General features: G+C 46.0%; 1 protein-coding gene across 1 annotated transcript; it reads left to right on the top strand.

Annotated features, from left to right (window-relative positions):
• The first annotated feature begins 1,733 nt into the window (after positions 1-1,733).
• LOC127638428 (protein disulfide-isomerase A3-like) lies at positions 1,734-13,332 on the top strand. Its single transcript, XM_052119952.1, has 13 exons — positions 1,734-2,048; positions 3,945-4,023; positions 4,151-4,268; positions 4,372-4,479; positions 4,632-4,761; positions 4,897-5,013; positions 5,178-5,303; positions 5,376-5,558; positions 12,249-12,357; positions 12,467-12,595; positions 12,676-12,755; positions 12,855-12,912; positions 13,044-13,332. The coding sequence occupies exons 1-13, from the start codon at positions 1,915-1,917 to the stop codon at positions 13,158-13,160; spliced, it is 1,488 nt and encodes a 495-aa protein (XP_051975912.1). The 5' UTR covers positions 1,734-1,914; the 3' UTR covers positions 13,161-13,332.
• Positions 13,333-13,594: the final 262 nt, after the last annotated feature.

The raw sequence follows: 13,594 nt of genomic DNA, 5'->3' as shown, positions 1-13,594 counted from the left end.
ATGGATTTTCAGAAACAGCTTGTGTAATTACTAACAATTAGAGCCAAACTGGAGCCAAAAGCAAAAAAAAAAAAAAAGATTTGAAATTGTTGTTCAATTGTTTCTCCTCAGGTTTATACATCTAACATTACTCTAATGGTGGGTAGAAAAATACACTGCCAACTTTAAGGAATATTCTGGGTTCAATACAAGTTAAGATAAATCGACAGCATTTGTGGCATAATGTTGATTACCAAAAAATAATTTCGACTATTCCCGTCCTTTTCTTTAAAAAACAAACAAAAAAAAAAAGATCAAAAATAGGGGGCCTGGGTAGTTCAGCGAGTATTGACACTGACTACCACTCCTGGAGTCGCGAGTTTGCATCCAGGGCGTGCTGAGTGATACCAGCCAGGTCTCCAAAGCAACCAAATTGGCCCGGTTGCTAGGGAGGGTATGGCAGTAACCTCCTTGTGGTTGCTATAACATGTGGTTCTCGCTCTCAGTGGGGCGTGAGGTGAGTTGTCTGTGGACGCTGCGGAGAATAGTGTTGGCCTCCACACACACTTTATCTCCACTTTAACACGCTCAACAAGCAATGTGATAAGATTTGTGGATTGACAGTCTCAGATTTGTCCTCCTGCACCCGGATTGAAGCGAATCACTACGCCAAACCGAGGACTTGGAGCGCATTGGATTTGGACATTCCAAATTGGGGAGAAAAAAGAAAGAAAGAAAAAATTAAGGTTACAGTGATGCACTTACAATGGAAGTGAAAGGGGCCAATTATTGAGGGTTGAAAGGAAGAATTGTTTTTTTTATAATTCTATAACTTTACACTGAAAAGGTTAGAAAGCAATTTTATCAGACTAAAACCATGTTAACATGCATATTGTTTATGTCTTGTGACTATACATTTGAATGAGTGATTATTTTAAAGTTTACAGATTGGCAACATTTACTTCCATTGTAAGTGCCTCACTGTAACCCACATTTTTGCTTTTCCCTTCTTTTCTTTAAAAAAAAAAGTCTAAATTATTTTTGTGGCAATAAACATTATGCCACAAATGCTGTCGATTAATCTTAACTTGTATTGAACCCGGAATATTCCTAATGAAAATAAATATTTTCCATATTTGAGCAATTTCGTTTAGATGTAATTGGCATTAAAAAAAAACAAAACAAAACAAAAAACACCCAGCTGTAATCAAGTGACACCAAGAAAAGATAACATCTTAATTCTTCTAATTGTGAACGGATAGTCAAAAAGTCAATTACACAAATTATACCCTTTATTACATGATGATGAGCTAAATGTATTTAGATAATGAAGACTATATCATGAGTGAAACATTTACACATTTTACATGTTTGCATTTAGCAGGTAGTTTTTAACAAAAGTGAGGAAAAACACAAGCAATGAATCATAAGGTGCCAACAATATTAGCTTTTTTATTATTTATTATTGTTTTATTTATGATAGTGTACCACGGTAGTACACAAGTACAGCAGGAATTAGAGATTGAAAAGTGTCTTTATTTATGGCTATGGATAACTTAACCTTCACAATAAGACGTTTAAAAATATTTTTATAATTTAACAACAATAAAATAATCTATTTCTCCTCGTAACGTGTTAGAATGATTTTATTCCACCCGGAAGTGTGTATTTCCCAAACTCTGATTGGCTGATTGCAACATCATGACGCTGCTGAAAATCCAATGGTGAGATGCCACACTTTGGTTACATTGAAGAGCTCCGGGTTTGCACATCCGTGTCGTGTGAGCTTTCTCTTTCATTGAGTGCATGGTGCACGATCCACCGGGCCTTGACTTGCACACTCCTCATACGGCATCACCTCAAAAGAAACAATCAATAAAGTGCTACTAGGACATCCACTTCACTTCTGCCCTGAAGTCTCCCGGGATTGAAATCATGTTGAGGTTGCTGTTTATTGCCGCTCTCGCTGCGGCCGCGCGGGCAAGTGATGTGCTCGAGTTCACAGATGACGATTTTGACAGCAGAATCGAAGATCACGATCTCATCCTAGTTGAATTCTTCGCACCATGGTGAGAGAAATATGATCCCGACACTGAAATGATGATCTGAATGTGTTTCTATCATGCTGTTTAGACGTTTTGTGCATTAGGACGTAGAAAACTGCATGTAGATAATGCAAGTATAATAATATATTTTTTTGTGGTTTTAAGTTATGATTAATATATAACTTAACGTCTTCTAAGATACCAAACCCACCCAAATTGCATGCATAGTAGGCCTACTCGTGTCTTCAAACAATACTGCAAGGATAGCTTGCTAAAGACAAGGTAACTTCACGGGCTGCTTTACTTGTCACATTATAAGTAGACAAGTAGGTAGACATGTATAATGAATCTGGGAATTTATTTGGGAGGTATAAGGAATTTTATATGCTCCGAATGAATCCATGCTGCTGCATATCTGGGGTTGTAGGTAACCATCGATACTTCCTGTTTGTTGATTTGACTTTTCTGTGGTGCTAGGATATGTTTATAAGCCATCTTGCATCTGTTATATTCAATAGTTTATTTGATAGCCTGCATTCTGCATAAAGCTTCTAATCAGAGCAAACTTGCTAAATTGGTGGACTGCTTGAGTCTCCCGTTTAAACTTCTTTGTTTTAAATCTGCTATACGAAATAGTTAGATCTCATCTGTTTGCAGATTTAAATCTTCAAATTGTTGCAAAGTATGATGGATCAGATTTGGCTTTGTGCGTTATTTTAGGTTTAGACAGTTCATCAGATCGTTACATCTGGTTGCAGATGTGGGCGGTTTTAAGGATGTTTGGAGGCTCGGCCGCCCTCCGTTGTAACGTTTTGATTGGTCAAAAGTGAAGTCGAAGTTTCGCTGTCCGTACGTGATTGGATAACGCTGGATTACGTAGTTCAGAGTTACACACTAACTTGAATTGGACTTCCAAATGGGTTATGTGGGTACGAAGTGACTAGTAAGTTATCTCTAAATTGAATTAAGTCTATTAAATCAAGCCCTATGTGTATATTAAAGAAATGTCACTGGTTTCAAAACCTGTTTAATTCAATCAACAGCATTTGTGGCACAATGTTGATTTTTTAAAAATAAGACCCCTAAAATAAATATATATATATCTCACACACACAAATAGAATCTTAGGTATTTACAATGGAAGTGAAATGGGCCAGTAAAAAATTATTTTTTTTAAATACTTAACCCTCATGCCATCCCAGATGTATACGTTCTACTGCAGAACACGAAGATTTTTTGGAAGAATATTTCTGCTCTGTAGGTTAGTGAATGGTGACCAAAGCTTTGAATCTCCAAAAAGCACAAAGGCAGTATAAAAGTAATCCATAATACTACAGTGTTTAATTCCATGTGTTCTGAAGTGAACCGATCGGTTTTGTTTGAGAACTGACCAAATGCAACAGTTTTTACTGTACAGCTTACCATTGCAGTCTCTAGGTACAATCATGATTTCAAGCTCAATTACACTTCTTAATGCTTGATGCATGCGCACAGTGCTAGATATCACTAGGCTGTGTAATCAGGGTTGAAATCATGATCACCAACGAGACCGCAGATGTCAAGATTTAGTGATAACAGAGTTAGACTGTATATTGGTCTGTTTGCACCCAAAACCAATTGAATTGCTCCAAAAGACATTGATTTAACCACTGGATTCATATTTGCTGCTTTTAGGAGCTTCAAAGAGCTACAGAGCTGAGATATGCTTCTAAAAATCTTTGTGTTCTGCCGAAGAAAGAAGGTCATGCACATCTGGGATGGCAATGTGCATGAAATTGAGTAAATGAGAGAATTTTCAGTTTTGGGTGAACTATCCCTTTAATAACAAATTTAAAGCTATTCAAAGAATTAGCTCTCTGTCATGAATATGTGAGGCAGCTTTGCAAAGCAATTAAACCAATGTGTAACATTCACTTTTAGGTGTGGCCATTGCAAACGTCTTGCACCCGAGTATGAGGCAGCTGCCACACGACTGAAAGGCATCGTCTCACTTGCTAAGGTATTGATATTCAATGCTGCTTATTTATTGCAATACTCTTCTACACCCATGTTTTAAAATGAAGTGTCCTTGGATTGGAGCAGGTTTAAGATTGTGATTTTTAATTTTTGTCTCCAATATGGTCTAGGTGGACTGTACTGCTAATTCCAATGTGTGCAGCAAATATGGTGTGAGTGGCTACCCAACCCTGAAGATTTTCAGGGATGGAGAGGACTCTGGTAGCTACGATGGTCCCAGGACAGCAGGTATGTTTAATCAAGAACACAGTCTTCTCTTATCACACTTCAAGTGATATGATATCTAATTTCTTCATCAGAATGTTAATTTCTTTCTTCATTACTCCATTAGATGGGATTGTTAGTCATTTGAAAAAGCAGGCAGGCCCAGCCTCTGTGGAGATCAAAAGTGAGGCTGAATTTGATAAGTTCATTGGGGATCGTGATGCCAGTGTTGTGGGTAAGAGGCGGCATTACACATCTGCCACTGATTAGGCCTAAACTATGTTAGTTTGAGTTGTGCATCGATACTCTGTAGACATCCACAGTAGATTAAGTTTATCCAAAGGTGCTAGCCATTGTATTGCATCTAATGGTTCTTCATGTTTCCAGGATTCTTTGCGGATGGCGGTAGCTCTGCCCAGGGAGAGTTCCTCAAGGCTGCCAGTGCTTTCAGAGAGTCCTACCGTTTTGCCCATACTAATGTGGAGGACTTATTGAAGAAACACGACGTTGATGGAGAGTATGTGTTCTTTTTCTAGTCCTGGTGATTTTAGTTTCACTTTTGCAGACATTTAGAGAAACTTTTATCACCAGTAGACTGTTTCCTTCCTGTTTTGCACCTCTAGTTTTAAAAAAAATTATGTTCATATTACAGGGGTGTTATACTGTTCCGGCCACCCCATCTCAGCAACAAATTTGAAGATGGAAGTGTCAAGTTCGCTGAGGACAAATTCACAAGCGCAAAGATCAAGAAGTTTATTCAGGACAACATGTAAGTTTTCACATTATTATGACCAAGTTTAGTTGCTAGATTGTATATTGTTTTGTCTAACAATGCTAAATGTTATTTGTATTTGGTGTCTTTGTAAATATCTAAAGTTTGTTAAAATGGTTCATTAAAACACTGTTGAAAGACCCTTTTTAACTGTTTGACAGTTTCGGCATCTGTCCCCACATGACTGATGACAACAAAGACCAGCTGAAGGGCAAAGATTTGTTGGTGGCCTACTATGATGTGGACTATGTCAAGAACCCCAAGGGTTCCAACTATTGGAGGAACAGGTAAAACTTGGCAAAAAGTCACAAAGACCATTCACAAAATTAGGCTCTGACCGTTTTTGTGTCTATCTTCAGGGTAATGAAGGTGGCCAAGAGCTTTCTGGATCAAGGCAAGAAGCTTAGCTTTGCTGTGGCCAGTAAAAACAGCTTCAGCCACGATGTGTCCGAGCTCGGTCTGGATGCCAGCAGTGATGAGCTGCCAATTGTTGGCATCAGAACCGCCAAGGGTGACAAATACGTCATGAATGAGGAGTTCTCGTAAGTTTTCTGATTTGTTTTATGGAGGCTTTAAATGACGCTTGTAATAATATCTGTTGGGAAAGATGTCGATTGCGATAAACAATAACACGACCGCTAGCTGTTAGCTACTAGCTCATAGTGCTGCATAAATCAGTTGTTGCATGGTGATTTTACACAAGTGTAACAGTTAAATTGGCCTGATTGTTTTAGAAGCAAGCTTCCAGTAGCTGGTCAACTAAATAAAGTGAAGCTTTCAAGCAGAGTATAGAGTTAACGCAACAAAACGTACCATCCTCCATCATGGATCAACGCCAGTCCAGGGCACTCTCCCTCCCATTGCTCGCCGGTTTAGATAGCGTCTATCTGGTCAAACCACTTCCACTTTCCCTTGATAGTTCTGTAGTCACTTTTTTCAATTTTTTTTTCAATTTTTTTTACTTTTCCCAACACTGTTGGTAGGTCCGGTGGTAGCCGTGTGCGGCCAACAGCTGAGACACTTCCTGAGAGACTTTATAGTTTTGCTCATCGCTAACAAGTGGACCGTCTGCACCTCATTTATTGCCCATGGCGTGCTTTTGCACACAGCCCTTTCTTCTTTTCACAATTCGAAAGTCGGGTGAACAAACGATACCGCTATCTCTTTTGCTAAATTTAAAACTAGCGGGTTGATGTCGCGTATCGGAAATCCAGTGACGCTGGTAGTGACGATTCTCCCTGACCAATCAGTGGTCTGCAGGATTTTGACGTGGTTCTATCCACAGTGGAAAACCCCAAAAAAGCAAGCAGAGTTGAGTCGAGTTGTACCGTGCAGTGGAAAAGCCCCAAATGAGATCTCTGAAATCATCTTTATGAACATGTTGAGCAACTGGGTATTTTTCTTGCTTTTGAGATTTAGTGCGAGGAGTTTGTTTAGGCAGGTAAAAAACAGTTCTCTTACGAGAGGTTCTCTCGTATTGCGTAAGCTAGCTTACGCTATGGGAAAGATTAATCTTTTCTGAGATATTGAGGCCAAAAAATTATCCTTAATTTTTGTATCCATTGTCAACGCAGTGCGGCAGCTGCAGACCTTGAGCGGGCTAGCTAGCGAGCTCATAGGTTGCTCTGTGGCAACTGCTGCAGCCTATAGACGAGCTTGGGCGAACTCGCATCCAATGAGAGGCGTCCGCGCGCTCACTGCATCAAAGCCCGCCAAAATAGGCGTGACTAGAGTGCATATAAGCGTAGTTCGTAGGCTGGAACCCTGATTTTCATCTCTTCAGCGAAGCTCTTCGCATCGCTGACCTGGAAGCCGCGTCGCCGTTCGAGGGGCATCAAGCAAGCGTGGACAGCGCTAGAAGAAGCCGGCCGTCTCAGCCACCTTCAGCCATCCTGCGAGCTACGCCATCCGACGACGTATCCTTTTATTCAGCAAGCTAGTTCTCACGAACTATTCACAAAAGAGTACGAGCGTCTTTTTCAAGATGCCTCGCTCCACTTGAGCCTCATGTCGCGCCCTTCTCAGCACAGGAGACCGCCACATCATCTGCGCTCTCTGCCTGGGACCGGGGCACGCAGAGCTCGCCCTCACTGAGGGCGGATGCGACCCTGCGGGCTCGACTCGAAGCGCTCAAAGCAGAACCCGCCGCGCCACCTTACCTTCAGCCGCGCAGGAAGAAGCGCCGCTCACAAAGGCTGCCGGAAACTGTGGTTGAAGCGACTGCCTCGCCTGAGCCTCTCCCTCGAGCATCGTTTTCACCCTCCCCGCCCCCCCGGGACGCGCAGTTGCCGCCGAGCGGCCGCACTGCTGCCATCTCGGATGACGAGGCGGAGGATAAGGGCCGCTGTTCCATCATGGCTTTGGACAGCGAGGAGTGGTCAGGCTCCCAAGCCTCCTCCTCGGCCCAGGAATCCAGCAGGACCCGCGCCGGAGTCGAAGGGGAGTTAACACGCCTCCTCACACAGGCCGTCGACCGCCTCGGGCTCGAGTGCTCACCGCCCCCTGAGCAGGCACCCAACAGACTCGACGGCTGCTTTCTTCAAAGCCATCGCCGCTCTACACCCACGGCCCGGGCCGCTCCCTTCCTGCCGGACTTACATACGGAGCTTGCAAAGTCGTGGAACGCTCCTTTTTCAGCCAGGACCCGTTCCCACGTCTCCACCTCTCTCGCGTCGGTGGACGGTGCCACTGAGAGAGGCTACTCCTCCATCCCCCCGGTCGAGGACTCGGTAGCAGCACACCTTTGTCCGCCCTCCGCGAGATGGCGTTCCAAGCCTGTGCTCCCGTCTAAGGCCTGCAGAGCGACTTCCGCCTATGTTGGCCACGCCTATTCCGCCGCCGGCCAAGCCGCATCTGCTCTGCACTCAATGGCCGTTTTACAGATCCTACAAGCAGACCTTCTTCGGGAGTGGGATGAGAAAGGCAGGCACCCAGAGGCTGTTACTGATCTACGAAGCGCGACAGACCTCGCCCTTCGCGCTACCAAAGCTGCAGCCCAAGCTCTAGGGAAGTGCATGGCCTCGCTGACTGTGACCGAGAGACACTTATGGCTAACACTAGCCGACATGGGAGAAGCAGAGCGCTCCACGTTCCTCAACGCACTGCTCTCTCCGACTGGTCTCTTCGGCTCCGCGGTGAGTGGCATTGTTGACCGCTTCTCAGAAGTCCAGAAAGCCACCCAAGCCATGAACCTCTTCCTGCCGCGTCGCGCTAGCTCCTCTGCAGGCCGCTCACGTGATCAGCCTCCTGCACGAGCCTCTTCACAGCGCCCAGTTCAACAAACTCAGACTTTTCAGCGTCGACAGGGCGGCCGCCCTCGATCGCGCTCAGACAGCCGCCGCAGACCGCCGCCCCTCCGCGGGCCTCGATTTAAGGTAACGCTGAAACCAGAGCAACCGAAGTCTTCCTAACTTTGTTGAACAAACGACGGCTCAGTCCCGCCGCGGCCGGACCACCGTCAAAGCTTTGCCCCCTGTCAGTCCCCTTCTCTCAGGCTACTACAGTGGTGAATTTAGCAGCCAACAAGCCGGTGACACTGCCCGCTTGCCTGCACTCAAACGCCGTTTTCACGGCGACCCAAATAAATCTTGTAAAGAGCAAACATGTCTTATGTGTAGAAAAAGTGCCCACAACCCAGTGTTCGCCCCTACACACAAGCATAACACATCCCGTGCCCCTATCAGAGCACGCTCTCATAAAGCGGTTACGAACCGCTCGAGCGTCAGAGTCAATGAAGGCGCCCACAAATGCGTGCGCGCGCCCATTCTCTGCCCGCTCTGTCACACGACCAGCCCTATGTGTAGAAAATGTGCCCACAATCCAGTGTTCACTTCTGCACACAAGCACTGCATGTCTCGTGTCCCCACCAGAGCACGCTCACATAAAGCGGTTACGAACCGCTCGAGCGTCAGAGTCAATGAAGGCCCCAAAAAAATGCGTGCGCGCGCCCATTCTCTGCCCGCTCTGTTACACGGCCAGCAAACATTCCTCTGTGTGTAAGTCCCGTGCCCATGACTATGCTTGCGCATCACGTAACAGATGTGACTCTTTCCCCATTCATTCCAATCAGGAAGTCACTCACAAAACAGCCTGTTCATGCTGTCTGCGAGCAATCATGCATGAACACACTAAACGCGCTCACACATTTTGTTCAGCGCTCTGTGTGCGGCAATCAGAGCGAATTGGCCATTCACCCTCTAGCGTTACGCTTCAAAGCGTGGGAAGCTATTCCAGGGATATCCAAGTGGGTGTTAAGCACAATACAACAGGGCTATTTGCTACAGTTCGATCGCCGCCCTCCTCGCTTCAGAGCGCGGCTCGAAACCACTGTGAACACGGAAGCAGCGTGCATGCTTCGTTCAGAAATAGCAAGCCTTCTGTGCAAAAGGGCCATAGAAAAAGTGCCACCCTCTCTGAGCGAGTCGGGGCTTTACAGCCGTTATTTTCTTGTTCCCAAGAAAGACAGCGGCCTCAGACCCATATTAGATCTCAGGGTTTTGAACAAGGTGCTTGCAAAAAGACCGTTCAAAATGCTTACAATCAGGAAACTCCTCGCGCATGTGCGCCAGGGGGACTGGTTTATTTCTCTCGATCTGAAAGATGCATACTTTCAGATTCAGATAAATCCCCGTCACAGGCCATTCTTGAGATTCGCCTTCGGCCAGGTTTATCAATACACCGTCCTTCCGTTCGGCCTGTCCTTAGCACCCCGTACTTTCATGAAGTGCATGGATGCGGCGCTCGCACCCCTGCGGAGTCAGGGTTTGCGAATTCTGAACTATTTGGACGACTGGCTGATTATGGCTCAGTCACATATGGAGCTTCTGTCTCACAGAGCAGTTCTCCTCAGCCATCTGAACAGTTTGTGTCTTGCAGTCAATTGGACCAAGAGCTCACTACAGCCCAGTCAGACCATTTCCTTCCTGGGAATAGAACTAGACTCCGTGGCAATGACGGCTCGCTTATCTACACAGCGCGCACGCCGTGTTCAGCGACTAGCCGCATATTTTCAGATGAACAGCCTCACGCCTCTGAAGAAATTCCAGAGTGCTAGGTTACATGGCCTCAGCCGCAGCAGTACTTCAGCTGGGTTTACTGCACATGCGCCCGCTTCAGCATTGGCTAAACACCCGCGCATCTCGCCGGGCTTGGGCCACAGGCCGCCAGCCCATCAAGTTGACTCAGACCTGCAGCCCTGGACAGTGGCCGAATGGTATCAGCGGGGAGTGACAATGGGAGCTGTATCTCGCCGAAAAGTCATCTCGACAGACGCGTCCAACACGGGTTGGGGCGCGGTCTGCGAGGGCTCTCCGGTTTTCGGCCTATGGTCAGTTCAGGAAAAGCTCCTTCACATAAATTGTCTGGAACTGATAGCGGTCGAGTACGCGCTCGTGCGCTTTCTCCCGGTCATTCAGGGTCACCACGTCCTGGTCCGTTCGGACAACAGATCTGTGGTATCCTACCTAAACCGTCAGGGCGGTGTCAGATCCAGGAACCTCTTCCATCTGACGAAACGCATACTGAGTTGGTCCCAGTGCCACCTGCGCTCTCTGAGGGCGACGCACGTGCCAGGCCACCTGAATGACGGCCCGGACAGACTGTCCAGAGACAATATTCCCCCAGGGGAATGGTCCCTGCACGCTCAAACAGTCCAGACGTTATGGCACCTATTCGGCAGAGCAGAGATAGACCTCTTTGCGTCCAAAGAGAACTCTCACTGCCCAATATTTTTCTCGAAAAGCAAGGACGCGCTGGCCCAGGACTGGCCCAGACGCCCGCTTTACGCCTTCCCTCCCGTCTCGCTATTGCCACAGGTAATGCAGAGGATCGGAGAAACGCGTCACTCGGTGCTCCTCATAGCCCCGCGTTGGGAGAATCAGACATGGTTCCCGGAGCTTATGCAGCTGTCACTGACAGCGCCGTGGCCCATCACAGTGAGAGCAGATCTCCTCTCTCAAGCTCGCGGAACAATCTGGCATCCCCACCCAGAGCGCTGGTCGCTGCATGCGTGGGTGATCAACGACTACCCGTCGCTCTGCCAGAAGGAGTAATAAACACCATCATACACGCTAGAGCCCCTTCCACGAGAAGACTCTATGCGTCAAAATGGTCTGTGTTCTCAAAATGGTGCACCGACAGAGACCTGGACCCGCGGACATGTGGGGTGTCATCGCTGCTCGTATTTCTACAAGAGCTGCTGGATAAGGGCAGATCCCCATCCACGCTCAAAGTGTATGTGGCGGCCGTTGCGGCGTTCGCTGAACCCCTGCACGGCCAGTCAAAAGACCTGCCATGCCCGTTGGGCATTAGGGCTCACTCCACTAGAGGCATGGCATCCTCGTGGGCATGGTCCAGCGGGATTTCCATTCATGACATGTGTGGCAGCGGGATGGACTTCCCCCTCCACCTTTGTCAGATTTTACAATATGGAAGTGCCCGCTCTGCAGGCAAAACTACTAGCAGTTTAATATGCTACAGCTCCCCTGGTGAGCTGCACTGATGGGACACATTCCACACAGACCGGCACCGCCGCTCTGTCGTTCCCTTCCCGCTATGTGCTTATGTTTTACACAATCAATGACCCGCATTCTTGCCGGCCAAATATTATTTCCCCACTCATAAGGGCTCCCCCGGGTCCCCCCTTCATTCCCTGGGGCTCATACAGTGGATGCTTGGCGCGCACGGCGTTGACAATGGGTCCCGTAGCGTAAGCTAGCTTACGCAATACGAGAGAACCTCTCGTAAGAGAACGTATCGGTTACCTAACGTAACCTCGGTTCTCTCTAGATGAGGGAACGAGTATTGCATAGCCGGCCGTGCTCGCGCCACGAGCGACTTTTCGCTTCAGTCAATGAAAACCAGGGTTCCAGCCTACGAACTACGCTTATATGCATTCTAGTCATGCCCATTTTGGCGGGCTTTGATGCAGTGAGCGCGCGGACGCCTCTCATTGGATCGCGAGTTCAGCCCAAGCTCGTCTATAGGCTGCAGCAGTTGCCACAGAGCAACCTATGAGCTCGCTAGCTAGCCCGCTCAAGGTCTGCAGCTGCCGCACTGCGTTGACAATGGATACAAAAATTAAGGATAATTTTTTGGCTTCAATATCTCAGAAAAGATGAATCTTTCCCGTAGCGTAAGCTAGCTTACGCAATACTCGTTCCCTCATCTAGAGAGAACCGAGGTTACGTTAGGTAACCGATACGTTATTTGTGAATCATTTTGTGTTTCTGCAGTCGTGATGGAAAGGCCTTGGAGAAGTTCCTGCAGGATTATTTTGATGGAAAACTGAAGCGTTACCTCAAATCAGAGCCGATCCCTGAGAACAATGATGGCCCTGTAAAGGTGCGTCAGGGGCTTTATGTTTCAGTTTTCATTCTGACGGCCTTTAAAGATTTCTAACTTTGATAACAGCCTGCACAACTACTTGCTCTTATCCACAATTATATTCCAGGTCCTTGTGGCTGAGAACTTTGACTCAATTGTAAATGATGACAGCAAAGACGTTCTCATTGAGTTCTACGCTCCCTGGTGTGGACACTGCAAGAGCCTGGAGCCTAAATATAAAGAACTTGGGGAGAAGGTGAGTGTTTCGAGATCATCAACTTTGAGTGTTTATGAAAAGCTGCCAGAACATTAATACTAACCACCTTTATTTCACAGCTTGTCAACAATCCAAACATTGTCATCGCAAAGATGGATGCCACCGCTAATGATGTGCCCTCTCCATATGAAGTTAGAGGGTATGTAGTGCATCATCTATTGATTTTTTATTTTTATTTTTTTATTCTAAATTATTGCAGACATTTTGGTTTATTGTCAATCTGGTTTTTTGCTTTCAGATTCCCCACAATCTATTTCTCTCCGGCTGGTCAGAAGCAAAATCCAAAGAAATATGAGGTTTGTCTTTCTGGCTTTTTTCTTCATATCCTTGTAAAGAACATTAATTTGCCTTTATTATACCATGACATAATAACTTCAGTGTTCTGATAGAAGTGATGATAATCAAGAGTTTTTGGTTTGACATTAAGGGAGGTCGTGAAGTCAGTGAATTTATTTCCTACCTGAAGAGGGAGGCCACTAACCCTGTGGTGGTTCAGGAGGAGGATGAGAAGAAGTCAAAGAAGAAGAAGAAATCCGAGTTATAAACAATCACAGGCCAACAGCTCTGAGGAGGGAATTTTGCGGGAGATGTAAATTATATACCAATCTTTAGTGAACAGTGCTCTGACCCAAAGTCGGCCCTCCCTTGGGCCTGCTGATCTGGGATCACTGTGGATGGTTGTGGTGGCCAGACTGTGTGATTTCTTTTTTTTTTAAGATAAGTGGAAGAGGTACAGATCTGTCAAATTGAGAATACTTTCCTGCTACTGTACCTTGGAGAGATGCACTTTTGAGACCAATTCCACATATTTCTTTCTCATGGAAAAGGGGGAGGGGGATTTGGTGAATTATTTTTTCCTTTTTGTACCTTTTTTTTTTTTTTGTACATTTGGAAGGATTGTGAAATAAAAGGCCCACTAAACCTATAATTCTACTAATTTCTTAAAAAAAAAAAACAGATATGCACTCTGTAGTTATG

Source organism: Xyrauchen texanus, chromosome 46, assembly GCF_025860055.1.
Source record: "Xyrauchen texanus isolate HMW12.3.18 chromosome 46, RBS_HiC_50CHRs, whole genome shotgun sequence".
NCBI classification, from domain to species: Eukaryota; Metazoa; Chordata; class Actinopteri; order Cypriniformes; family Catostomidae; genus Xyrauchen; species Xyrauchen texanus.
The sequence above is the reverse complement of the archived record's forward strand: the minus strand, read 5'-3'. Positions and strand labels throughout refer to the sequence as shown.

Excerpts from the sequence above, each read along its gene's own strand:
- LOC127638428 (XM_052119952.1), top strand. The coding sequence starts at position 1,915 with ATGTTGAGGTTGCTGTTTATTGCCGCTCTCGCTGCGGCCGCGCGGGCA. Across the intron at positions 2,049-3,944 it reads GTTGAATTCTTCGCACCATG|GTGTGGCCATTGCAAACGTC; the intron begins GTGAGAGAAATA and ends ATTCACTTTTAG. Across the intron at positions 5,014-5,177 it reads AAGTTTATTCAGGACAACAT|TTTCGGCATCTGTCCCCACA; the intron begins GTAAGTTTTCAC and ends ACTGTTTGACAG.